The following is a 25153-nucleotide window of genomic DNA, read 5'->3' on the forward strand; positions in this document are numbered from 1 at the left end:
GGGCTAGAGGCAGCAGTACTGGTCAATCCAGGCCTGAGGCAGGGGGTGCTCCCAGCAGTCCTCTGTAGGGAGAGACACTGGGGCTCATGGCTTCCCATCCTCCACACCTCTCCTCCCATCCTCCTGGGACCCATTCCTGTCTTCTAATTCCAAGGAGACACACTCACAAATTGGGTCATGCACACACAGACCTTCATATGTTCCCCAGTCATCAGTTTCCCATTCTGTAAACTGAAAAGCTTAGACTCAATGTTGACCTACATTCCATGATCACAGAGTGAATGACACTATGAGACAAGAGATCGGTCCTTCCCACAGACGTACAGAGGCTGGGATGGACACACATATACATCCCTGCTCTCCCATCTACACATCCTCTGGCCCGGCCCTGCCCAGACCTGGCCCATGTCCTGTTACAGGCTTGGGGGTGGTGGGGAGGGAGGAAATCTTGGAGATCATACACTGCAGCCCCCTCCCTTGACAAACAGGGACTGGAGAAGACACAGCCATGATTCAGACCGAATGTCCCAGAACCAAACCCACCTCTGCCGGGCCCTATCTCTGCCCTGTCCCAGCCCAGGCTGCCTCAGGCTCCTCCCTAGGGCTTCCTCCCAGAGTCAGGCCTGAGTACCTTCAGTTTGGGCAGCCTCCTCTGGGCTTGGGTCCGAGGGGACAGCAGCTGCTCGGCCAGGTGGTCCTGGAGAACCAGGGTGTCCATGCCCGCCAGCAGCTCCGACCGGCTCACGGCCACGCGCAGCCACACTCGCTCCTTCCCTGGCTGGCTGCCTGGCTCCCCAACTCCCGCCCATGGGCTCCCCCTCCCACCTGACAGCTGGGAGCTGCCTTCAGCTCCTATCAGACTGCCTATCTCCCACCCCCACGCCCAGGGAGCCTGCTGGATGTGGGACAGCCAGGGCCCTGGGAGCGGCTGCAGCACATGACCAGCCCCCCACCGGCCTTGGACAGGTCTCATCTCCGGGAAGAGGACGCAGCTGCAGAGGGGAGGAAGGCGGCTCAGGGAAGAGCAGCCACTGCAGGCCCAGCTCTGCCATGCACCCCTATGCACTCTTGGGCAAGCCCTTTCCGCTTTCTGTGCCTCAGTTTCCTCATCTGTAACATGGGGGTGGGGGTGAGGGTGGATTCAATGGCCCTCTCTAAATCAGTCTTAGTAACCCGCAACCCCACCTTGAAAAGGACTGACTGAATCCAGAGGTCCTGAGTTCAGATTCTGGCTCTCCACTTGGGTGACCTCACAGGGTCCCACCCCCTTCTTATCTCTCAGGTTCTGGCTCCCCACTCATCACTGCTCCCCCTACAAACGTCCTCTCCAGAGGCCCTTCTCTCAACCCTTGTTCTCCCTGATCTCTGCAAGAACTGACCCCCCTCTTTTCCATATTCTCATCTCTCAGGCCTCCAGGACACATCTCTCTCTCTTCTGTCCCTCTCCTGTCTATCTCTCTTTTTCTCCCTGTCTCCTCTCTGCCTCTGTCTGTCTGTCTCTGTGTGTCTCTCTTTCTGTCCATCTCTGTCTCTCCCTCTCCTCTCTGTCTGTCTCCTCTCTGTCTCTCCCTCTCCTCTCTGTCTCTCTCACTATCTCCTCTTTCTCTCTCTCTCTCCTCTGTCTCTTTCCTCTCTGTCTCTCTCTCTGTCTCTCTGTCTCTGTCTCTCTCTCTCCTCTTTTTGTCTCTCACTCTGTTCTCCTCCTACCCCTCTGACCACTCCTTCTCTGTCTCCTTAGTTGTCCGGGTCACACTATGGCTCAAGGCTGTGTCCCTGGCCCACTTGTCTTTTTCCTGAACACCAGTGTGCTTGGTGATCTCATCAGCTCCCATAGATTCCATCTATATCTCGCTGCTGCGAGTCTCTGATCGAGCCCTAACCTCTCTCTGACCCTTCATTCGCACTTTCCAGGAGCCTATTGGATACCTCCAGCTGACATCCACCAGAATTGGACTCGGTTTCTTTCCCTCAGTCTCCCCACCCCCTCCTCCTTGTCTGAACATTTCTATAACTGGCCAGGGTGCCGCCCCCCTCCCCTCTCCCATCCTGGCACCAGCCTGGGCTGCTCACACTCTCACCCCCCACGTTCAAGCTGTTGCCAGGCTTCCCGCTTTTCTCTGTGCGGCATTTCTTGACTACACCCCCTCCTTCCCTGTGCCATGCTCTGGTGCAGTCCTGTCACATCACGCCTGGATGACGGCCTGGCTGCTGGGGGTCTGATCGCCTCCAGCCACCCTCCATCCCCCTACCCAAAACGTCCCTCTTCCTATTCGGTAAATTTCACTGGTCCCCCATTGCTGCCAGGACTAACCATGAGCTGCCAGAGCCTCCCCCTCCCCTTCTGCTCCTACCCACCACACCCCCTGTCCAGGGACACGGCCGCCGGGCTGCTCCTCAGCTCCCAACTCCAGGCATTGTCCCTGGCTGTGACCCAGGCCTGAAATGCTTCCCTTTCTATCATATCTATCAAGCTCTTCCTGAGTTGCCATCATTCTAGGGACCCCCCCCCCCCCGCCATGGATCCTGTCCAGTATGGCCTGTCTGGGACCTGTGGTCACACAGTCATTGTATGTTGTCTTCTGGGAGCTCCTGTGGGGTGCTAAACGTGGTGCCTGGTATATATCAGGTACTTCATAAATGCTTGCTGACTACACCTCTCCACACCCTCCCCATCCTTTAAGATGTGGCTCAAGCTCCACCATGGTTACTAAATGCACAGTGCCTTCTCCCTTTTCACTGAGTCCTTGTGGACACTGCTTCTCTGGTAGGGGGGGAGGTCCTTGTTCTCTGGTCACTTCAAGATTGGGAGTGGGAATATGGGCATTCCTGGCTCTAATATCCCCTGTTCTCAAGCTCCTCCCAGCCCTGACATCCCCTGCCCTGAGGTCCCTCCCAGCCCTGACATCCCCTGTTCTCAAGCCCCTCCCAGCACTGACATTCCAGGTTCCAAAGTCTAAGGTCACTCCAGAGCTAACACAGTGTTCCATGTTCCTGCCTAGAGGTGGCAGGTGGAGGTGGGGAGCTCAGTTCTGGGGTGGTAGGGTCAGCTCCTCCCCAAGGGGCCAGGTTTGGGCCCTGTTTTGGCCTCCTGGCACACTGAGCTGCCTGAGCAGTGTTCCAGCCTCAGGAAAGCAGTGGACGTGGTTTCCAGGGCATCTCGTTCCTGCTGCCCCAGAGGTCAGAGGCAGGACCCTCAGTGCGAGGGTCCAGGTCCCGCTGTCCATCTGTCTGTCCACTGGCCCGCCTTGCTGCCCCACCCCCCAATCCGTGGCTCTTCTTACAGTCCTGCCCACGTCCTCTATTAATGATCCCAGCCCAGCTGCTCCCCACCCCATCACCTCCCACCACCAGGGGTTGCTAGGAAACCATGTTACCCCAGCAACCTAGGAGGAAGGGATGAGGACTGAGTCCCCCGAAGACTGAAAACATCCCAGGCCTCCTTCTCCCTGGGCAGGCACAGGGGGAGGCCACGAGACGTGGAGACCAGGGGGCAGGAGCTGACAGGATTCCACCCGCTACACAGAACCTGAGCAGGAGCCAGGTCACCAGGTGCTGGGGCACAGGGGTTTGGGGGTCCTGATGGTGTGGGGGTGAGGGGATGGGCTTAGCACCCTCCTGGGGAAGCAGAAGGGACAGGCCTCCCGTAGTCTGGGGACCTGTCCCTGCCCCTAATGAATGCTGTATGACCTTGGGTGAGTCCCTTCCTGGGCTGAATACTATCTACAATGTGAGGACTGACTAGGGAAACAGGGGGCCAGATGAATGCTTCTGTGGAAAAGGCGCTGAATTCAGCAAGAGAGGAGCCTGCTCTTTGCTCCCTACATCACCTGCGGCAGGAGCCCATCCCCAGAGTCAAGTGATCACTATTCTGACAAGGGCTTCGCAGCTCATGAAGCACTTTCCAGATAAGGAAACTGAGGCTCAGAGAGGTTCATTGACTTTCACACAGCTAGGAAATGCTGGGGCTGGGACTGGAAGCCAGGGCTCTCCCGATTCCAAATCTAGTCCAGTTCAATTGACCCTGCCATTTTGGGATCTTAGTGCACTGAGGACTCCAATCTGTTCTGCGTGGGGTCAGAGCTAAGATCTCACCCCCTACCTGGGGGTGCATCATGGTGGGAAGGGAGAGGCAGACCCCTTCTCCCCCTCTCCTCCTTTATGTGCTGCCCAGGGCAGTGCACAGTCCACTCACTAACCTCTGGTGGAGAAGGACCTGCAGGGAAGGAACAGAGTGACCAAGAATTTGGGGAAATGAGGAGGGGATAGCCAGTACATGGCACCGCTCCCCACCTCTCACCAAATCAGGATCTCAAGGAGGGAGAAACCAAGCCCAGGCAGGAAGCTGGAGGAGGGGAGCTGGTCTCAGTAAGAGGTTCAGATGGAATTTACAGTTCATCTAGCTCAAACACTTCTTTTTTCAGAAAAGGAAACTGAGGCATGGGGAGTTGGCCAAAGTAGGAAGGTGAAGTCCCATGAGATAGTGATGCTAGGGAAAGAATGACCTAGAGTCATAAAGGTCTGGATTCAAATGCAGCCTCAAACACTAACCAGCTGTGTAACAGTGGAAAAATCACTTACCTCAGTTTCCAGGATAACCCTATGAGGATAACCTGCCTCCCAGAGTCATGAGGATTAAATTAGGTGAAAAATGTAAAGCATTCTGCGAACCTTGAAGTATAATTACTAGTTAGTACTACCATTATTAAAATTATAAGCTACAGAACAGCCAGGAGATAGGGAGGAGCCTTGGAGATCATCTCATCCATCACTGTCACTTCAGAAAGAAGAACTTTGCTAGAGAATGGGCTTGCCTGTGATCATCGTACAGAAAGTCAGTGGAAAGGAAAGGAGTAGAATCCAGGACTCTAGGCTCCAGGTCCATTCTAAGCATTTCATTTGGAACCAAGAGGTTCCAATCGGGTTCAGATTCCAGCTCTGTGACTGATTATGTCACCCATGTGACCTCAGGAAGGTTGCTTCCTTTGTTCTGGCCTCAGTTTCCCCAGCTGTAAAATGAGAGGAGAGCCAGAATACGGCTAAAATCTTTCTGGTTTGAGATCCACCGAGATCCACCAGCCCTGAGAGCCCAAATTTGAACCCAGACCTTTTAAGGAAAGAGCCCTGGGCTGGGAGTCAGGCCACCTGGGTTCCAGCTTTGATGCTGATTCCGTGGTGGCCCCCTATCCTTCCCAGAGCCAAAGAAGAGGCCTTTTCCACCAGGGAGCTAATTCGGACTGTGCCACAGCAATGCTGTGTTCCGCCACCAGGGGGTGTCACAGGACCACAGATGGACCCAGCCCAGCCTCCTCTGGTCCCATTGGTTCGGGAGACAAGACCTGGAAATGGAACGGGATGGGGGGGATGGGGGGAGGGAGGGACGTTTGTGAGTGGGATGTGTGCGAGTGTATGTGTGTGAGTGTGTGTGTGTGTGTGTGTGAGTGGGATGTGTGCAAGTGTGTGTGTGCAAGTGTATGTGTGTGTGTGTGAGTGTGAGTGGGATGTGTGCGAGTGTATTGTGTGAGTGTGTGCGAGTGTGTGTGTGTGTGTGTGTGTGCGAGTGTGTGTGCGAGTGTATGTGTGTGTGTGAGTGTGTGTGTGTGTGTGTGCGAGTGTGTGTGCGAGTGTATGTGTGTGTGTGAGTGTGTGTGTGTGTGTGGGATGTGTGCGAGTGTGTGTGTGCGAGTGTATGTGTGTGTGTGCAAGTGTATGTGTGTGTGCGAGTGTGTGTGTGAGTGGGATGTGTGTGAGTGTATGTGTGAGTGTGTGTGTGTGCGCGTGAGTGTATGTGTGCGAGTGTGTGTGACTGCACGTCTGTATTGCACATGTGCTTAGGTGTGTATGTGTGTGTTCGCATGCCTGGTGTGTGCATACATGTGCACATGCATTGTGTATGAGTGTATGTTTGCGCGTGTGTACAGTACATGTGTCTCTGTAAGTACATGTGTCTGAGTGTGCATTATGTGACTGTGACTGCATACATGAGTACGTGTGTGCATGTCTGAGTGTGTCTTTGTGTGCGTGTGTGACTGTGAGGGGGTGGGGGAACAGCTCTTTGACTCTCACAGAACTGGAAGAGACCTGAGAGGTCTTCTTGTCCACCCTCTCCTTTTACAGAGGAGGAAACTGAGGCCCAGAACAGGAATGGCTACAGAGCTGGGATTCAAACTTAGGTCTTCCTGATTCCAAACGCTGTGGCCTCTTTCCCTCATACCCCATCACCCCAAGCTGTGACGGAAAGAGGAGGGGGAGGGGAGCCTTGGACTGGAACCTGAGCTTTGTGGCTCCTGGGTGATGGAAGAGGAGCCCTGGGCCTGGAGACACCCTCTCCCCAGTAGCCAACTGCTGATTAATGTTGGAGGTTCTATCCCCTAGAACGAAAGGAAATTCCCAGAGACACTGGGCTCAAGGAGGGGGATGGGAAGGGCAGAGAAAGTGGAGACCCCCTAAAACAATCAAGGACATGAGGAAAGAGGTGAGGGGGGAGTCAGAAAGTCTGGATTCTAAGCCCAGCTGCGACACTGACTCCTAGGACACCCTCCCTGAAGAATCCTCTCTGAAATTGAAAGACTGGAGATGATCTACAAGGCTCAATCCCTGCTTCAGTACTGCGTGTTCCAAGCTCCCTCCAACCCTGACATCCCCTGTTCCAAGTTCCCTCCCAGCTCTGACATCCCCTGTTAAGGGCCCTCCCATCACTGACAGTCTGCTCTATTCCAACACTCCTTTGGAGCTCAGTCCATGTTCTAAGTTCTCTCTCAGTTGCACCCCACTGGACCTCTTTTGGGTCCACTTCTTCTTCTCCTCCCTCCCTCCTCCCCGCTCCCCACAGGGCCCAGGTCCTCAGTTCCCACCCACCCCCTTTAGCAGCCCCTCCCCTTGGCCTTGGCCTTGGTCTAGACCCTGGAGACAAGACCAGCTGCAGTCAGGGTTAGGCAGCCTAGATGGGACACGAGGCGCAGGGAAGGGGGGATGGGATGGGATGAGGCTGGGGGGGAGGAGAAAGGGGGGTGACCGCACTCTCCCAGCCCCCGCCTCCCCAGACACTGCGCTCAGCTCCAGACCCGACGGAAACTTCCTCTGGAAACAGTCACAGACTGGGCGACGTCTCAGAAGCCGCGGCCACTCCGCCTCCCTCCCCCACCCCCGGAGTCATGAAGGCCCTGGCCGCAGTGTCCAGAGGCAGGGGTAGGGGGGGTGCTGGGAAAGAGGCTCTGGCCCCCGCCCAGCTCTCCTGTTTACACAGGGCCTGCGGGGGAATGGGGAGGGGGATGGCCCAGAAGAAAGATCCATTGAGCAGCACCCCCAGCCCCCGCCCCGATTTTCCGTGCCCCGGGCCTGAGCGGGCTCTGAACAGCAGCCGTCTGTTCCCTAAGTCTGGGGCCAGGTGGCCTCCTGGCTGGGGGTGCGCCGAGCAGGGAGAGTTTTGGGGGGGGACGGGAGACAAGGCACCTTTCATGACTCCAACAGCGCGGCGCCCCTTCCACATTTAGAATGTTCCCCAGAAAGGCAGGAGCTCTCTATTCATTTTGCACTTAGGGGATACTGAGGCTTAGGGCAGAGAAGCAGCTCCCCACCCACCAGTCAGAGGTTCACAGCCCCCTTCCCACCCCTGATAGCTCAGCTTGAGGCACAGGGGCTCACGGAACCTGGGGGCAGGTAGTCTTTGCCTTCCTCACCCTAGCCAGGCAGCGAGGAGGGGGTGGACTGGATGAGGCTCTCCCCAGGGCTGGAAGAGGAGACCCATGGAGAGAATGGAAATATCCACACAGAACTTTCCAGTATATACTACAAACCTCTCAGAAAAACAACCCGGCCTGTGCCAGAAAGGAGAGAAAGGGAGAGGAATTGGGGGTGGGGGAGAAGGGAGTTCAAAAAGGGGCCCAAAGAGGGCAGGAAAGGGGAAGAAAGGAGAGTAAGAGAGGACTAAGGAAGGTGAGAGAGGGTCTGAGAAAGGAGGGAGGGCTTGGAGGGGGGGCAAGAAGAGCCCTAGTCTGGATTTGGAAGCCAGCAGCATCCATCAAAGACAGGAAACCTGCATCATCTCACCCATTTGCTGGCTACCCAAAGGGCTGCTGGGCTGACAAGACCCTGAGTCTCTGGAGGAGTCACCTAGCTGTGCAGGGTTCGAGTCTGAGGGGTTGGTTTTTTTTAAGGGGAGGATCCCCACCCACCCCTGCCCATCACCACCAGCTAGTTTCTATTCTGGCCCTCCCGCTTTGGGAAAGGAGGGCATGCGAAAGGGCAGAGAGGTAACCCCAGCTCCAAGGGGCCTCATCCTGCCAAAGGCATACCTGGAATGTCATCCAAGGGTAAGTGGGCATCCTGGGCAGCCCCTCACCTGAACAACGACAACAAACACACAGCTCTCTTCTCCAGTGAGTGACTAGGCAGGCTGCTCCTGGATGCTGATTCCAGAAAGAAGGCAGGGGAATGGTCCCAATCACAGGATGGAAGCCCAGAGTGCCCTATCCCTGCCCCAGAGGCTGCTACCCAGCGAGGGAGGGGCATCAGCCAGCCCTTTCAGGTCATTGGACATGTTCCCTGGGGCTTCAGGAATGCTCCCAGAGCTCAAGCTGCACACCCATGATGCTATCAAGCGTTACTGTACCCCACCCTGTTACAGACTCCCAGAGTGGGAAGGGCACTCAGAGCCCCCCCACTCCCATAGCTACCTCCCAGGAATCCTCTCTAATTGAATGACCAAGTCTACATGAATACCTTTAGTGACAGGAGGCTCACTGCACCCAGCCAGCTGTTTTCACTTAGACCATTGTGGTTTGTTTCCCTTATACCAAACCTCTGCCCCTTTGCCCATTCCCCGAGGTTCTGCCTCTGGGGCCAAGCAGACTGATCCCTCTTCCATGTGACAGTGACAGTCCTTCTAGATCCTTAAAAACAGCTACATTTCTCCTGCTAAGTCCTCTCCTCTCCAGGCTACCTCTGCTCAGTTCCTTTGACCAGAGATCCTTTGCCATCCTGATCACCTCTAGCTTCTCATCAGAGTCTTTGAGAGGTGTCCAGAGGCATACTAAGAAGTCAACCCCTTGCCCAGGGTCCCCTAAAATGTCTTCCACAAAATGTGGCACCTAGCACTGAGCTCAGCACTCCAGGTGTGGTAGGACCTGGGCAGAATGTTGTGAGCCCATCACCTCTCTCTGCTGCTCCATCCCATGGCAGACTCAGATTGAACCCCGAGTATCTGGGTTTTCCTTTGTCCTCACCCTCCTGAGCATGGCTCTTTCCTTCCCCCTATGTGCTGTCTCCCTTGGAGACTCCCCTGAACTCAGGGATCACCTCTACACATGCCTCCCTCACTAGCCACTACCTCCCTCTCCCTGCTTGAGCTCCAGCCCTGGATTTCCCTCCACAGCAGCCTAGAACCCTGAAGTAAGAACCTTCGAGGCCTTCCCTCAAAGTCCTACATCCTCAGTGCTACAGAATGGTATCCACCACTCCAGGCCCCTGAAATTCAGTTCGATAAGCATTTATTAAGCACTGGCTAGGTATGAGGCAGAGGTAGGTAGAAGCAGACTGGAGTAAGTCTGCCCATCTTGGAGTAAGATCTGAGTTAAAGTCTTGCCGCTGATTCATACTCGATGAATGACCCTGGGTGTGGCACTGATGTCTCAGTGCTCCCAGGATACTGTCTGAGACTCTAACTGCCAAGCCTCAGCAGTGGAGGGATTTTCCACACTGAGAGTTCCTCTGCATAGATTAAAAATTACAAGTCCAGAGCCTCCCCCATCCCAAATAAGTAGAAAGTACAACACATTGTGGATACAAAAACAAAGGGGAAACTGTCCCTGCTCTCTAAGATCTTACCTTGTACTGGGCTCTGGTTGGCACTCTTGCTCTCCCTTTACCCCATTCCTCACCTCTCCCTCTCCCTCTCTCCCTGTCCTACATTTCTATAGAAAGATCATTGGCTCTGGAGTCAGAGGACCTGGGTCCAAATTCCACCTCCTACATTTCCTACCTGCCCCCTAAATTCTCTGCTCCTGCTTCCTCCTCTGTAAAGTGAAGGGGTCAGGCAGCCTCTGAGGTTCTTTATATATCTAAGACTAGGGTACAGTGAACTTTCACTTGACACTGAGCCTCATTTGCCTTACACTGTTTCATTCCTGAGTCACACCAGTTACCCGGGAAGCTCTTTGTCGGCAGGACCTCTGGCAAACACTCAACATAGTGAAGGGAGGTGTAAATACACAAGAGGTTTTGTGAAGACAGTCCACAGGTCTAAGTGGATCACAAGCTCCAGTCTATGTCGACAATGTGACATCACTTCCAAACAAACTAACTTGATCTTAACCTGCATGAATAGAAATCTAGGGTCTAGAATGAAAGATCTTCCCACTGTCCTTGGCCTATGGCTGGGGTCAGGGGCTCACATGTGACTATGTGTGCCACATTTTAAGACAGTCATTGGTGACCTAGATTACGTTCACTATGGGGCAACCAGAATGGAGGTAAACAGACTCAGGAAAGCCATGAGCATGGTCTTCAAGCACCCGATGAGCTTTGCTCTGCTTGGCCCCAGAGGACAGAAGGAAACCATCAGTGCTGTCCAGCGGCCCCCGGACCCAGCAGCCCACACTGGCCGATGGCTTTCCCATTGCTGGAAGAGATTGGATGTCCAGGGAATTACTGTGCTGAGGGGAGGTCAGGGAGAGGACAGATTGAGAAAGGGTCCCAAAGGGGCAGGAGTAGCCTCAGGCTGTCACTTCTATCCTCATCTGGAAAAGGGAGCCATGGATCTCCAAGATCCCTCCTAACTCCATCTCTCTTTATTCCAAGGCTGCCCCCCCCCCCAGCTCTTTTATTCCTTATTCTAAGGTCCCTCCCAGGCCTGACATCTCCTCTTCTAGGTCACCTCTCAGCCCTGACATCTCCTGTTCTAGGTCACCTCTCAGCCCTTCCATCCCCTATTCTAAGGCCCCTCCCAGCTCTGACATTCCATGTTCTAAGGCCCCTAGAGTAGGTCGTACCTCTCCTAGAGAAGGTTCCCATAGAAGAACTGACTGCCCTCTCATCCCCCTGGGCTGTAGCTACGCCTCTTTAATATCAGACCCCTCCCTTCCTGTCTCTTCCCTGACCCAACTGTGACCCACAGAGTGGGAGGCTCCTGGGTAGAGCCCATAGTCCAAGCTCCTGGACCTTGCCCAAAGGCCGGCTCAGGCTGGGCCTGTTGGGGGACAAGGATGGAAGAGCAAACTGCCTGAAACAGGGAGGCTTTTCATAGGAGGACGGAGTAAATGGGCCTGCAGCCCAGCAATCGTGACCACAGCTGATGGCTGAAAAGGCTCAGGCCTAGGAGCCTGGGGTTGGCAAGGCTGATTTGGGAGGACAGGGAGGAGGGGCCAGCTCTGCTCCAGCCCATTCCAGAGGATGAGGGGGAGGGGCTGGCACCCCACTTTGCAGGGCACAAGGGCCCTCTCCAGTCCCCCAGTCACCCCCAGGCCCAATCTTTCTGCTCTATGGGCAGGTGGTCCATCATCTCTGGTCACAGGACTGAGGTTTGCTAGAGACCCTGCACCCTCACTCCCCAAGCCCAGGCCCATCCCCCTCTTTTACAGAGGAAGAAACTGAGGCCCAGAGAAGAGGGGAGTGGTATTAGCACCCTTGAATCCTGACCCTTCAGCTCCATTCACAGAGTCCTTCTCACTAAACCATGCCACGTGCCCCAAGGTGTCTCTATCAGTTCTAGGTTCATGCTAGTCTCCCCGGACCATGGACAACTCACTTCACCTTCTGAGCCCCAGTTTCCTGAAGGCTCTGCCTTGTAGGCACTGAGATGCCCTGTGGATGGCATTATTATTCTCTCTTGCCGTAAGCAGCAGACTCCCTGGCACCCCCTTCCTCTGCCCACCATGTGCCCTGCCTCCAACAAAGCCTCCTCATCCCTGTCCAGCCTCAGCCCCCTCCTCCTGGAGCCCATTCTCAAGATCACCCCCTATTTTCTCCTGTGGTCCTCCCACATCCCACAAGTCCTGCCCTTGGTCACACACCATCCTTCCCCATCCATCTTCCAGTGACTGAAATGCACAAACCTCATCTCTTCAACTAGACTGGGGGATCCTGGGGCCCAGGGACCATATCTAGGAACATCTCTCACTAGTTCTGTGACCTTGGGATGCCCTCCTTTCCTCAGTTTCTCCATTGTGGACTAAATGATCGCTAACATTTCATGAGTTCTTAGGCCCCAGACTTGGTGGAGGGCTATCCCAGAGCTCTCTTAGGGCAGAGGAATTAGCTTCGTCCCTCTTAGCCTCAGACGGCATAGCCAGGAATGGTGGTGAGGATTTTCAGGAAGGCTGATTTCGGCTCAATAGATGATAGAACTTCCAAACAATCCGCACTGCTCTGATTTTGGAATTAGCTGCCTCAAGAGGCCGGGAAGGGAATTTCCCATCACTGGAGGTCTACCAGCAAAGCTTAGGTGACCAAGGATCAAGTGGACCCCTGCTCACACTTGGGCTCCACTAAACAGTTCTTTCCACCACCACAATTCTGTTTTTCCTCAGAGCATAGTCGACCCAGATCTGGTCACTTGGCAGACCTCGGTGACTAAGATCCCCTGCTCCTTTTCACCCAGACTCCCAACTAGCCCCACCTCCCCCAGCCTATCCTAAGCCCAAGTGCTGGACTTTTTATCTGTCCCTGTCAGACTTTGTCTTATTTGACTTGGCCCAAGCCCAGTCAGAACCTTTTGGCTCTTGACTTTGGTCCAGTGCCTTAGTGATCTCTCCAACTGCGGGTCATCTGCAGATGTGACCCATCAACGCCTTCATCTAAGTCATTGAGAAAAATGCTAAGGCACCCAGAGTCCCTGGGCACTGTGGAAGAGACCTTCCTCCAGGCTGACCTCAGTCCATTCATGACTGCCCCCTTCCTTTGATGCAGGATCCCAGACCAAGCATCCTCCTCCAAGGGCCGGGCTGAGGCCGGTCTACAGAGAGGAGGCGTGGGGACATGATCTCTGCTGCTCCTGGCTACACACGGCCAGCCAGGCCACAGGATAAAGGGGGCATGTCAGCCCCACCTTAGAGCAGGTACTGCTTACATGGCCTCGCTCCCACCCCCATTCTCTGCCCCAAACACTGGGCCACAAGCAAGAATCGGCCTCCTTGTGTGAACAGACAGAGCTGGGTCAGTGCCAGAAATCACAAGCAGCTGGCAGTGAGCTCTTGCTACCCAGCCAGGGAGGCCAGGCCCCCCCATGCTGAAGGGAGAAGGATGCTGGATGCAGAAGGATGGGGCCAGGAACCCCCTCTGTCCCTGGACGCCAAGGGGTTCCTGGGTCCTCTCCACATCCCTGAATGTTGGGCAATGTCTATGCTCCCATTCTGGACATGTGGGGTCCCGGGCTTAGGCAGAAGGGCTGAGCAAGAAACTCCCCTCCAGGAAGGGAGGACCCTCTCCCTTCCAGCTCCACTCCGTCGTCTGAGATACCCAAAGGCCAACAAATCACACACACACGCATGTGCACACGCACATGCTCCCAAGCAAATACATGGCACTCAGATCGGATTCTAGCATGCCTCTCTTCTAGATCCAGCTGGAATTCCCCATTGCCTCTAGCTCAGGGCTACTCCTGGCAGTCTGGCAAAGCCCACAGGCCCCTTCTCAGAGGAGCACTGTTCAATGCATAAGACAAAGTCTAGAGGATTACAAAGGAGACAGAAAGCTAGTGAAAATTAGGGTGCCATTTTTCCCATCCATGCTCCTGGCCCTCCTGAAACCTATGAAGAACTGTTGCTCTGGAGGCTAGGGCTGACTGAGTCTGGCATTCTAGGCTCTTTGTAACCTATCACCAACCCCTCTTCTGCAGCCTTGTCTCACATACACACACACTCTATGCTCCGACCAAAGCATCCCCCACCCTCCCCAGCACGTCCTGGAGCTGGCCCTCCCGGAGCCTTGGTTCATTCATGCTTGCTGATGGGCTACTCAGCCCCAATGTCACCTCCTCTAGACAGTCAGCTGTGATTTTCCCCTTTCTCTGGACTGAACCTCAGAAAATCTTTGCTCAGCACCTCTCTAGACTCATCAGTGACTCCTTTTATCAAATGCACGGTCCTTGGACCTGAGGCTCAGGGCATCCTTCCAGACTGCAAAGATTGGTGAAGAGAAGATTCAGGACTGTAGTTGTATGTAAGTATCAGAAGGGTGGAGCCAGTAAAGAGGGACCCATCCATCCCTAGGGCAGAACCAGGATCAAGGGGAGGCGGAATGTTGCACAGAGATCCATTTTGGTCAAAGCTTAAGAAAACCTCGGCAGCCGGTGTCAGGGGGCAAGAGTGCTGGCCCTGGGTTCTAATCTCACCTCTCCCACATTCTGCATGATCCTCAGCTTTAGTGCCCTCTGCTGTAAAAGGAGGATGCAGATAATGTGGATGTGCACTAGTTACAGTTATATCTCACTCTCTGTGACCCCATTTGGGGTTTTCGTGGCAAAGATACTAGAGTGGTTTGCCATTTCCTTCTCCAGATCATTTTACAGATGAGGAAACAGAGGTAAGCAGAGTGAAGTGACTTGCCCAGGGTCACACAGCTAATAAGTGACTGAGGCTGGATTTGAATGCAGGTCTTCCTGACTCCAGGCTCAGAGATCTGAGCACTATGGCACCACCTCTCTGCCCCCATGATGTTAAAAGCTAGCACCTATCTCTCTCAGGGTCAAAGAAAATAATACATTTCATTATAAAGTACCTTGCCAACCACGAGGCACTACCTTCAATGTTATCATTATCCCTTATGAGAGGTGCCTGCAGGTAGAATGGGCTGCCCCAGCACTGGGGAATCAGCTCCCCATCCTCGGAAGTCTCCACACACCTGCCAGGTGTAAAAGGGATTCTGATTGGGAGCCTCTGCCAGGTTTGGTATTCTGCTCAGGGGCCGTGTCCTTTATCCTTGCCAATGTTGGGCTCTGCACATAGGAGTCTCTTAAAAACCCAGCTTTTGAGGAAAGAATCAGTCACACAGAGGGGGCAGAATGCCAGAGGCCAGGTTCAAAGCCCCGTTCCCACCCTGGGGAGGTTACCTACCCTCTCAGGGCCTCGGGGCAACTTTCAAAAACACTAAATTGCAGCATGGGTTGAGATTTGCATCAGTGAAGGGTCTTTCCTCACTGGGACTTGTCTACACCAATGAAAGCACATATCTGAGCAAAAGAGAGGGAAACTATCACAGCCAGGTCCATGCACTGTCAGTGGAGCCAACGGAAGAAGCCAATGGGAAAGGCTGAGAGGGTCTACCAGAGAACTCCCTCTGCCCACCCCCGAGCCCTGCCTCAGGCTCAAACCCCTGAATTGCTGCCTCTTCTCCAGGACTGCAGAGCACCCAGAACTTTGGATATGGCACCTGAGAACCTGGATTCAGGTCTTCCCTGCTACCCAATCCAAGCGGATGTTCCAAAGAGGCAGGTTTTGGCTTGAGGGAAAGGGCCCAAGGCTGCCTCTGGAGGTACTAAGCTCTCTGTCACATGCAGGCTGCAGGTTTAGGGGGTCAGACTAGACTCCTTTCTATGGAATTCTGACCTGATAACCTTGTGCCCTTGGCCAAGTCATTTCTGTCATCTCTGAAATGGAGGGGATGACCTAGAGCGTCAGTTAACCAGCAGATGTCTCTTAAGCTCTTCCTATGTTGAAGGCACTAAGCTATAAGCAGAGTCTCTTACGGCTCTGAAGCCTGTGAATTCTGGAGTGCCCCCATCACACAAGGAGTACCTCACTAGTCAAATAGTATTGACAGCACCTACTATGTGTTATGGTCTGGAGGACAGCATCTTCAACCTACCCTCACACTCACCCCATTCCCCCAAGGAATACCTGGCAACAACAGAGACAGGACAAATTGGAGCTAACCCACCCCGTTTGTCTGGCCCTGCTTCCCACCTTCATGCGATCCAGTCTCCTCCAGATTCACGCCAACATCCCCAGGCCCCCTCCTCTCGGTCCACACCATCCTGTTCCCAGCCTAGTCCTCCTCCTCCCCCTCCTGCCCCAAGACTGTGAATGTGCCCCTTTTTCACAGAAGGCCAAACAAAATCCTGCTGAAGCTGCAGAGGCCATGCTCAGACACCATCAGGATTTAACCCCAATGACTCCTCTGGCTGGCCAGCCTGCTATGGACCAGGGGATCACAGCTGTAGAGGCAGCCAGTCACAGCAGGAAGGGCCTGCAGAGGTGACAGGCACAGAGTAGGTACTTCATTGCTTCTGGACTCATCTCATTTTAACTAGTTAACTGTCATGTCCATGGTCAAGTGGGCAGAGCTGAGCCTGGAAGGCAGTCTGCAGATTCTAAAGGCATTGCTTTACACTGAAGGGTACTGCCTTCTCTCTGTCTCTAGTCAAAGCTGTTTTTTAAGATTGCCAGTGGGTGCCTCAAGTGACTGAGGTCCTGCCCCAGAGCTCATCTCAGGGCCTACTGGCCAAGTCTGCAGGAAGCCTGGAGGTTGAGAGGGATGGGAGGCAGCCTTCAGGAAAGCAGCCCCACTCTGCGTCCACACCCTCGGGGCCTCAGGCACATAGTTTTCCAGGGACTTCAGGGGCCATTTGAGCCAATTCCACTTTACACATGAGAAAACTGAAGCCCAGAGAATCACTTGTCCAAGGGTACACATAGAATGTGTCAAGGGTGGTTCTAGGGCCATACCAGGTTGCCCTCAGGGTCTCCTAACAATCGCCATTTCTGTATATCTGCTCTGGATCCTCCAACTGTCTCGTTCCATTATCCAGACATACTTAAGAGCCAGCCTCACCAGCTGGAGAGAGGGGGCTAGGCCCCATGGGATCCTCGCAGGTGGTGGGGAAGCTGGGAGAAGAAATGGGGACCCAGATGGCTCCATCCTAGGACTCCTGGGGAGGCTGTTCTGCTTAAAGGCTGGTAACCTGGACTCTCTGCACAAGCCCTGTGCTTGTGATGGCTAAAGAAGGGGCCATCATTCGAGAGGAATGATGAAGGGAATTAAGCCTCTCCCCAGACTCATCGCTGACCAGTTCTCAGTCTCCTTCACTCCCCTTGACCCTACTTAAATCATTTGGGGAAAATGAGTCGAGGCTTTTCCTGTCTACCATCTCTAGATGGCAGTGAAAACCCCAGTGAGACTGCTAGGCACACAGCTGGTGCCTGATAAATATTTGGTGACTAAGATGAAAGGCCAGTGTTTTCCTGGATCTCCTCAGATCTCAGGAGACTGCCTCAGGTGTGTGTGTGGGGGGGGGGGGGGGGGGAGTTGGACACCATTCAGATCACAGGGCAGCCAAAGTCCTACCACGGATGTTCAAAATCTAGCCCAATGACGGATAGATGGAGGCTCTCCTCTGCAAGTGGACTGCTAGATTTTGGCCCTGGGTTAAAATCTCATGCCATTAACTCCTACCTGTGTTACCTTGGCCAAACCCCTTCCTTTCTCGTTTCTCCATCTGTAAAAGGAGAAGATTCAAGGAGATGGGGCCAAAGGGCTCTCCTGGCTTAAACACGGGATCCTGGAATATAGAACTGGAAATCTACCAGAACTGGAAATCTATGGCCATTGTCCAACCTCGGAAAGGGGGAATGACGTGCTCAGGGTCACAGAGGTAGTTGCAGAGGATTCCAATCTACTTCCTCTGAAGACACATAATGATTGCTGTCTCACTTTCCTCACTGAAGAAAGGGAGGTAACAAACATTTAATAAGTGCCTGTGATGTGACAGGCTTTACAAATGTCATCTCATTTGATCTTCACAACAGTCCCTAGGAGGTTCAGGTGCTTGTGTTAGCCTCATTTAAAGCTAAGGAAACTGAGGCAAATAGAAGTTGACTTGCCCAGGATCACACAACTAGTAAGTGTCTGAAGCTGCACTGGAACCCAGATCTTCCTGACCATAGGTCTAGCACACCATACCCCAGACTGCCCTAGACAGGAGACCAAAGCCCTGGGTGCCTATTTTTCTCAGCTTCTAATGGGTGATAGGCCAATGGGAATGAGAAGAAACTAGTCCTGGGTATAATGGAGAGGGTGACCTCTTGCAGCCCCTTCCAGCTGTAGCCATCTGCGTCTAAGGCTCAGCCACATGAAGCCTCGAACCAAATCGGTGTCAGCCGGAAGGACGCGGCTGCTGCCATTCCCCTGAGAAAGAAGGCGCTCCCAACGCCTAGAAGAAAGGCAGCGGTTCTGTTTACGCCCCTGGCGGCCTAGGAGGAGGGCTGGGGGGGGGGGGGGGTGACGGGGAAGGTTAGGGAGCAGAGCGGAGAAGCCGCCACCCACCAGAGACAACGGTTCAGACAAACCCATTAAGAGAATTGGCAGCGCCGCCAGCCAGCACTTTCTCTTTCATCCAAACAATGGTCGCTCCTTTTCCCCAGTGTCTCCAAGCTAAGGGCTTTGTTCTCTCCAAGCACCACGGGCAGGTTTGGGGATCTTGCCACCAAGCTCCTCCCTGCCCCAGCCTGGGGAGCCCCTCCCCAGCCTGACTTCCCCACACCTTCTAAGTTCACGCTGGAGCCCCAGGCTCCTGGCTCTGGCTCCCACGATCCACCAGGGGAGAGGCACTGTGGGGCGTACCCCCACGCGGAGAGGCCAGGGCTGGCAGCTGGTGAAGGGCACACCCTCACTCCATCCCTCCCTGGGCTCCTGACGTTGAATGGCTCCACTGAGACACTCACCTCCTCAGTGGTGCTGCGGGCCTAGGAGCCTGGTCTACTGGGTCTGGCACTCACAAAACTGTCTACCTTTCTGCCTGACCCAGGAACAAGGAACAAAAGCTGCTGATGGAAAGGTGGGGGCAGGAGAGAGCAGAGCTGGCCAGACTCCCTGATGTGATGCTCTTTCAAGCGGGTAATTCTCCCTCTCCAATCCCCATCCTCACAGAGGTCCCCATGGTTACCACCTGGGCAGAGGCATCCTCACCCCAAAAGCTCCACTGTCTTAGCTCCCCACTCTCCTGCCAGGCAAAGGCACAACCCCAGAAAGATGCTAAATCTCCCCCTCCCTGCTGAGGTTCTGCTCCTGACTCCAAAGGCACAAACTTCTGCAAGTCCCTTAGCTGTCATGTGCCTCATTTTCCCCATGTGTCAAATGCAGACAAACATGCATACGCACACAGAGCTTGCTAGCACTGCTGTAACCACCATTTTTGTAACATTCTAAGGTTGACAAAAGGAAAGCACTTTCCTCTTCGTCCTCTAGCAAGACAGAGAGTACAAGTATTACTACCTCTATTTTACAGAAGGGGTAGATACCCAAGGGAATGAAACAACTTGCCCAGCATCACACAGCTAGGAAGGGTGAGAGCTGCGGCTCGAACCCAGGTCCTCTGTTTAGGAGGCCACCTTCCTCCATGCTGCCGTTTCCAAGCTAACAAAGAGAAGGGTCCCCAGCCCAGATCCCTTTCCCTCCTATCTGCACATAGGGGGTCAAACCAAGCCCTTGGGGTGGATGGGGAGCCTCAGTGGATCCCAGAATTGCTGTGGCCACAGAGAACTTGCTGCCCAGTGACATTCTCCCTTGCCATCTCCACAGTACTCATCCTTGGAGGGAAGTCTGGCCCAACTATGGTGGCACCCAAGGCCCTGGAGCCCCACCTGGGAGGGGGGCTACTTCCCCGTTTCCCCAAAGAAGCCTGGGCCTCTACCTTTGTCATCAGCCTCTCAGAGTTGGTCTGACTCTAAGGCACTGATGTCCTGGAAAGAGGGAAAGGGGTGGGGAGGGAACAGACCCAGGAATGGGTGGTGGGAAGGGAAGGCTGAGCGTCTCCTCCTAGAGAATGAAAAGTCATATCTACTCACATCTGAACTCTGACACTATATACCCACCCTCCCACCCTTCAGGACAGAACCTGGCAGCAATCCAGGGTCAGAAAGAGAGCTCGGTTCGAAACCCAAGCGCCCCCCATTCCGCGTGACCCAACTGGGGAGCGGAAGGAGGGTCCTGCTGGGGTTGGGGAGAGACATCTGGGCAGAAGTCGGACACGGAGGGAGGTTGGAAGTTTAGGTTGGAGGGGCAGAGAGAGGCAGAGCCTGGGAGTCTGGGCATCCTTGGGCATCCCAAGCCCTGGTGGTACCTCGGAGAAGGGCAGGACAGCGCCCCCCCCCCTTCCGTTGGGGGAGGGGGACAGCCTCCCGCTCGCATACATTGAGGGGGCAAAGCTCCCGAAGTCCAGGTCCGTTTCCCCTCCCCCCACCCAATATACATAAAATACACACACTGAGCTGGGTTGAAGCCAGAGGGGGCAGGGTAGGGCAGGCCGCTGGGGAGAGGACTGGAGCCCACAGCATCTTCCCTTCCAGCCCTTCCCCAGGCCGTCCAGAGGGGAGACAGCCCCCTTCCACATCTGGCGTGGAGCTCTAGGGTAGGGCAGGCCAGGACGTCGCCCCTCACCCATCCCCACAGCTGGGCTGTGGCCAGCGAGGACCAGACCGCTCCCTGCCTCCACATCTGGGGCTGATGTCAGGAGGGCGCGGCGGCCACGGGGAATGTCGCGACTGACGACTGGGGGGGAGGACGGGCAGCGGCGCCCACGTACCTGCTTCTCCTCCACTGTGGCCCAAGTCCGGGTTCGGGTCCGGGTCCAAGGCGGTGACGAGGGGTAGAGATGGAGAGAAATAGACAAAGACACTGTGAGCACCCGAGGAAGGCAGGGATGGAAGGATGGAGGGATGGAGGGATGGAGGGATGGAGGGATGGAGGGGCACAGGGGAGAAAGAAGGCAGGGATGGAGCAGGGAGGCGGCCCGGGCTCACCTGGGTTCACCAGCTTGCTCTTGTAGCGGAGGCTGGTGCTCATGGCGGCGGCGGGGAGGGGAGGGGGCCCGGGCCGGGCCGGGAGCGCAGGGGAGCGGCGGCGGCTGCGGAGCCAGACAGACGGAGGGAGCGCGGAGCTGGGCGGCAGCAGACCGCGAGCCAGCTCCGCCGCCGCCCGCTCCAGCCAATCAGCAGGCAGCGCTCCAGCCCCGCCTTCCCGCAACCTCCCCCCAGCCCACGCCTAACCACGGCACCGCCCACGCGAGGCTCCCCACACTCCGCGGCCCCGGGTGGGGCATTGAGGGGCTGTCACCCCCATCTGCAGGCGGGTTGGGGGCTGCCTGTGGCACCCCCAGGGCCAGGCCACGGCAATGATCTCTTCTCAGCGTTGGCAGACTGGACCTCAGTTTCCCTGTTTTTAAAAAAGGCTCCAGCCCTTCTCGGCTCTGACATTCTGTGTTCTCCGGCCGCTCCCAGCTCTGACATGCTGTATTCTAAGGTCCCTCACAGCTTTCCTGTTCTACCCATCGAGGAAACTGAGACCCTGGGCCCTGGACCAGGGACAGTGGTCACTGAAGCATCTGGAGGCAGTTTCTGCACTGCTCTCCAGGAGAATATAAACCTCTTGAGGGCTTGTATTTGTGGTTTGTCTGTTTCCCCACCCCTGGTATGCGGCCCTTACAGACTGTTAAATCCAACTGAGTATGTGTTTCAGGTTTCTTCTGCTGGACACTCATTTAAGACAATATTGATTGGAGCACTGGACTTGGAGCCAGAAAGGCCCCAGGTTCAGATCTTGCCTGGCACTTCCTAGCAGTGTGACCTTGGTCAAGTCAGGAACTTCCCAGAGACTTTTATTTTCTTCTCTGTAAAACGAGGATGCTGATACTTGTAACACTTGCCCCATAGGACTATTGTGAGACTCCACTGGGATCATGTCTGCAGAGCCCTTCGTACATTAGAAGTTCTATGTAAATTTAAATATTATTGCAATGAGTGGGCCTGGACTGGGTCAGTCAGATGAGTAGCATTTCCACTGATCCAATGAGAAGGGTGAACTAATGTGAAAAAGGCCTGTACACCTCCAGCATTTTAACTAGTTACAAAAGAAATGTTTGTTTTTGGAGAGGGGAAGGGATTTAGTCGCACTCTGTGGGACTATAAAATAAGTGAGCAGATTTGGAATCCAAGATTCCAGAGTCTAGCAGCTTAAATATCAAGCCCCTGAGAAAGAATCTCTCTGGGGAAGAGAGAGACAGGCCCTGGCCCTGACCCCAGTCTTAGTCTCCTCCCCACCCCCGCCACTATGGACAAGGATCTCATGGAGCACTCAGAGGACCAGATGATTTCCATTTTTTCTCTCTGTCGTGATCCTAGCAATATCCCCAGAACATCAGGTTTGATTGTACATGTCTTCATCTGGAGCCCAAGACTGGAGGAGATGTCACAGGCAAAGAATACTTCCAGATCGTCTGACCCCATGAATAAGGAGAACATTCCAGCAGGAGGATTTCTGGGACCTAGGTCACCTCTGCCACAGGTGCTCCCTAAGCTTGTGCCCACTTTCCCCTTGGAAATGGCTCCTATGTGCTTGTGAGACAGTGTCACACACTTTTTGGTGGGGGAATTTCATACCAACTGTTATTACCATATTTTTTTAAATAGAATTTTAGTTTTTCAAATTACATATAGAGTTTTCAACATTCATTTTTTAAATAAGATTCTGAGTTTCAAATTTTCCCCCTCCCCAATACAGTAAGCAATATAGGTTATACATGTGCAATCACGTTAAACATATTTCCACATTAGTCATATTGTGAAAGAAGAAACAGAACAAAAGGGAAAAACCACAAAGAAAAAAAAGTGAAAACAGTATACATTTTACCATATTACTTTAACAAACACCTCTTTCTAAACGCTGATTATCTGACTGATTGAAATCAGCTGATAGTCAATAAAGGGGAACACACTGATGGGGGCTCCCCTTTCCCTTCTCAGGGTTAACCCTAGAATCATGAGGGGTAATGACTATAGACAGTGTCTGGAAACCTGGTCCACTAGTGGGGGAAAGGAAATAAGGGTTAGGAAAGGTGTTCCAGAACATCCCTACCCTACTATTAACTGCCCTGGATACAAACATTCCTACTTTTGGCTCTGCCACCAGATGAAAGATTTTTTTTTCCTTTTTTTTTTTTTTTGAGACAACCCATAAAACAGACTTGTAATGGCTTTGAATCCATGGAGATCTTTGCCCTTCCACATGATGGAGAAAGAGTAGCATGAGAAGGAGCCGCAGATGCAAACATCAATTTAACTACAGGCACTCTCTTTGGATGAACATTGTCCAAGGACCACTGGAGGAAATGAGCCATCTATGTCTCTCTGAACCTCAGTTTCTTTGTCTGTGGAAGGAGGATGATATCTGTGGTTCTTGCCTCACAGAAGTGCTGTGAAAATCAGAGATAAAGAATATGAAGTGATTTACAAACTTGAAAATGTCAGATATTGTTATGTCGCTTGCCCCAGATTTTAAAAGAACAAGAGGAAAGACTCTAGTGTGTTGGGTGGAATCTGTGGTGAGAATCACAGCAAAGCCAGGAGTAAGAATCACACATGGTAAAAAGGGTTGCAATCTCTATTAGTGGAGAGACAAATAATAAAAATAATTCATATGCATGTATGTGGAGATCAATCAATACTTAAAGAAATTCATTCAGGCTATTAACTGACAGGTCAAATTCTGAAGTCGAGGCTGAAATACTTTGGCCACGTAATGAGAAGAGGGGTCTTATCAGAAAAGACCCTGATTTTGGGAAAGACTGAAGATAAAAGGAGAAAGGGATAGATGGCAGAGGATGAGATGAATAGTGAGCATCATGGAAGCTATGGACGTGAGCTTGGAGGCACTCTGGGAGACAGTGCAGGACAGAAAGACCTTGCATGCTGTGGGCCATAGGGTCACAGTCGGACATGACTGAGTGACCAAACAGCAAAATACAGACAGACAGACACACATACATACATATACATATACATAGAGGGGGGAGGGAGAGAGAGAGAGAGAGACAAGAGAGAGAGCGAGGGAGGGAGGGAGAGAGAGAGAGAGAACTATAAAATTTGCAAAGTGGACATTATCTCATTTGATGCTCACAACAACCCTGGGGTGTAGGTACTATTATTATCCCCATTTTATAGGTGAGGAAACTGAGGCCATCAGTTTAGGTAAGGAACTTGTCCAAAGTCACACAGATATTGAGTGTCTGAGGCTGGATTTGAACTCTGGTCTTCTTGACTCCAAGTTCAGCTCTCTACCCCCTGAGTCACACTGCTCCTTCTGCTGGGTCACCACCCTTGGAAGGCTCAGCTTAAACATGACATCCCAAGAGCTGGGAATTCCTGCTCAGGTACAGGTTAGACTAGCTGGCCCGGGAGTTCCCTTCCACCTGGAAGATGCTGTGATTCGGAGAACTGCACGGACAGGAAGTGCTCACGCCCCTCCTCATCAGCCCCGTGCAGTCCAGTTGTGCTAACAATAACCAGCCCTAATTTGGTGGCACTTTGCTCCTGCAATCTCTGTTATTACACTGTCTCTCGGGAATAACTATTATGTAACTCCATTGTGCTCGGGACCCTTAATTTCATTAGTGTGAGTACTCCACCAATGCAGAAAAATACAAATGATTAACAGATTTCGCAGGCCAGGGACTGGACCTATAGATTGTAATTTCCCTGGCATGGGAACTTTCAGGTGAGGAAGCTCCCTCTACCAATTCAGGCAGCCACTTCCAGTCTTGCAGTTGTGTAGACGAGTGGGGCAGAGGGTCACACAGGAATTTGTCAGAGGTGGGATTTGAGCCCAGATCTTTGGGGCTTCAAGGTCACCTCTCTGTCTAATACAACATCCTGCTTCTGTCCTTTGAGCCTTGAAACAACCCTGTGAGTTAGATACTGCAGGGAAAGTCATTGTTATTTTACAGATAAGGAAACTTGTAAGCAAAGTGACTGGTTCAGGGTCACATATCTGGCAAGGGTCAGTGGGTCCCAGGGGTTCCAGCATTGGATCCAACCTAGGGATAAACCTCTCCCGATGTGGATGTGGGCCGACCAGGGCAGAGTATGGCAGTGGGCCGGACCTCTCCTTGTGTAGCTTAATCCAAGTCAATACAAGGTAAGAAGCTCCATACTAGGGATTGGGGCTAGAAAGATAAAAGGATGCCTGCCCTCAAGGAACTTATGTTCTACAACCCAAGATCCCATCTGCCTTTCTGGCTATGATCTCCCTTCTGTTCCCATTACCCCATTGGTTAGAATTCTCTCTCTGCCTCTCAGGCCTTCTTCAAATCCCATCCACCCACCCATCCATTCATCCATCCATCCATCCATCCATCCACCCCACAAGGCCTGGCTGGAGCTTTTCCTGACCTCTC

The 25153-nt window shown here is 53.5% G+C and overlaps 1 protein-coding gene across 3 annotated transcripts in view; it reads right to left on the minus strand.

The window, feature by feature from the left end:
- SEPTIN5 (septin 5) overlaps positions 1-20931 on the minus strand; it is a 35393-nt gene extending 14462 nt beyond the window's left edge. Inside the window, exons 1-2 of one of the 3 annotated variants that reach the window (XM_072599796.1) lie at positions 20727-20931; positions 20510-20523 (exon numbers count right to left, since the gene is read on the minus strand). In XM_072599796.1, the coding sequence (XP_072455897.1) occupies positions 20510-20523; positions 20727-20769 (57 nt within the window). In that variant the 5' untranslated portion in view covers positions 20770-20931. Of the gene's footprint in view, positions 1-631; positions 792-8291; positions 8555-20509; positions 20524-20726 lie in introns of those variants that run through there. The other 2 variants (XM_072599797.1, XM_072599795.1) reach the window with 2 other exon arrangements.
- Between the last annotated feature and the right edge of the window lie 4222 nt (positions 20932-25153).

The sequence above is a fragment of the Notamacropus eugenii genome, chromosome 4, assembly GCF_028372415.1.
Source record: "Notamacropus eugenii isolate mMacEug1 chromosome 4, mMacEug1.pri_v2, whole genome shotgun sequence".
NCBI lineage: Eukaryota > Metazoa > Chordata > Mammalia > Diprotodontia > Macropodidae > Notamacropus > Notamacropus eugenii.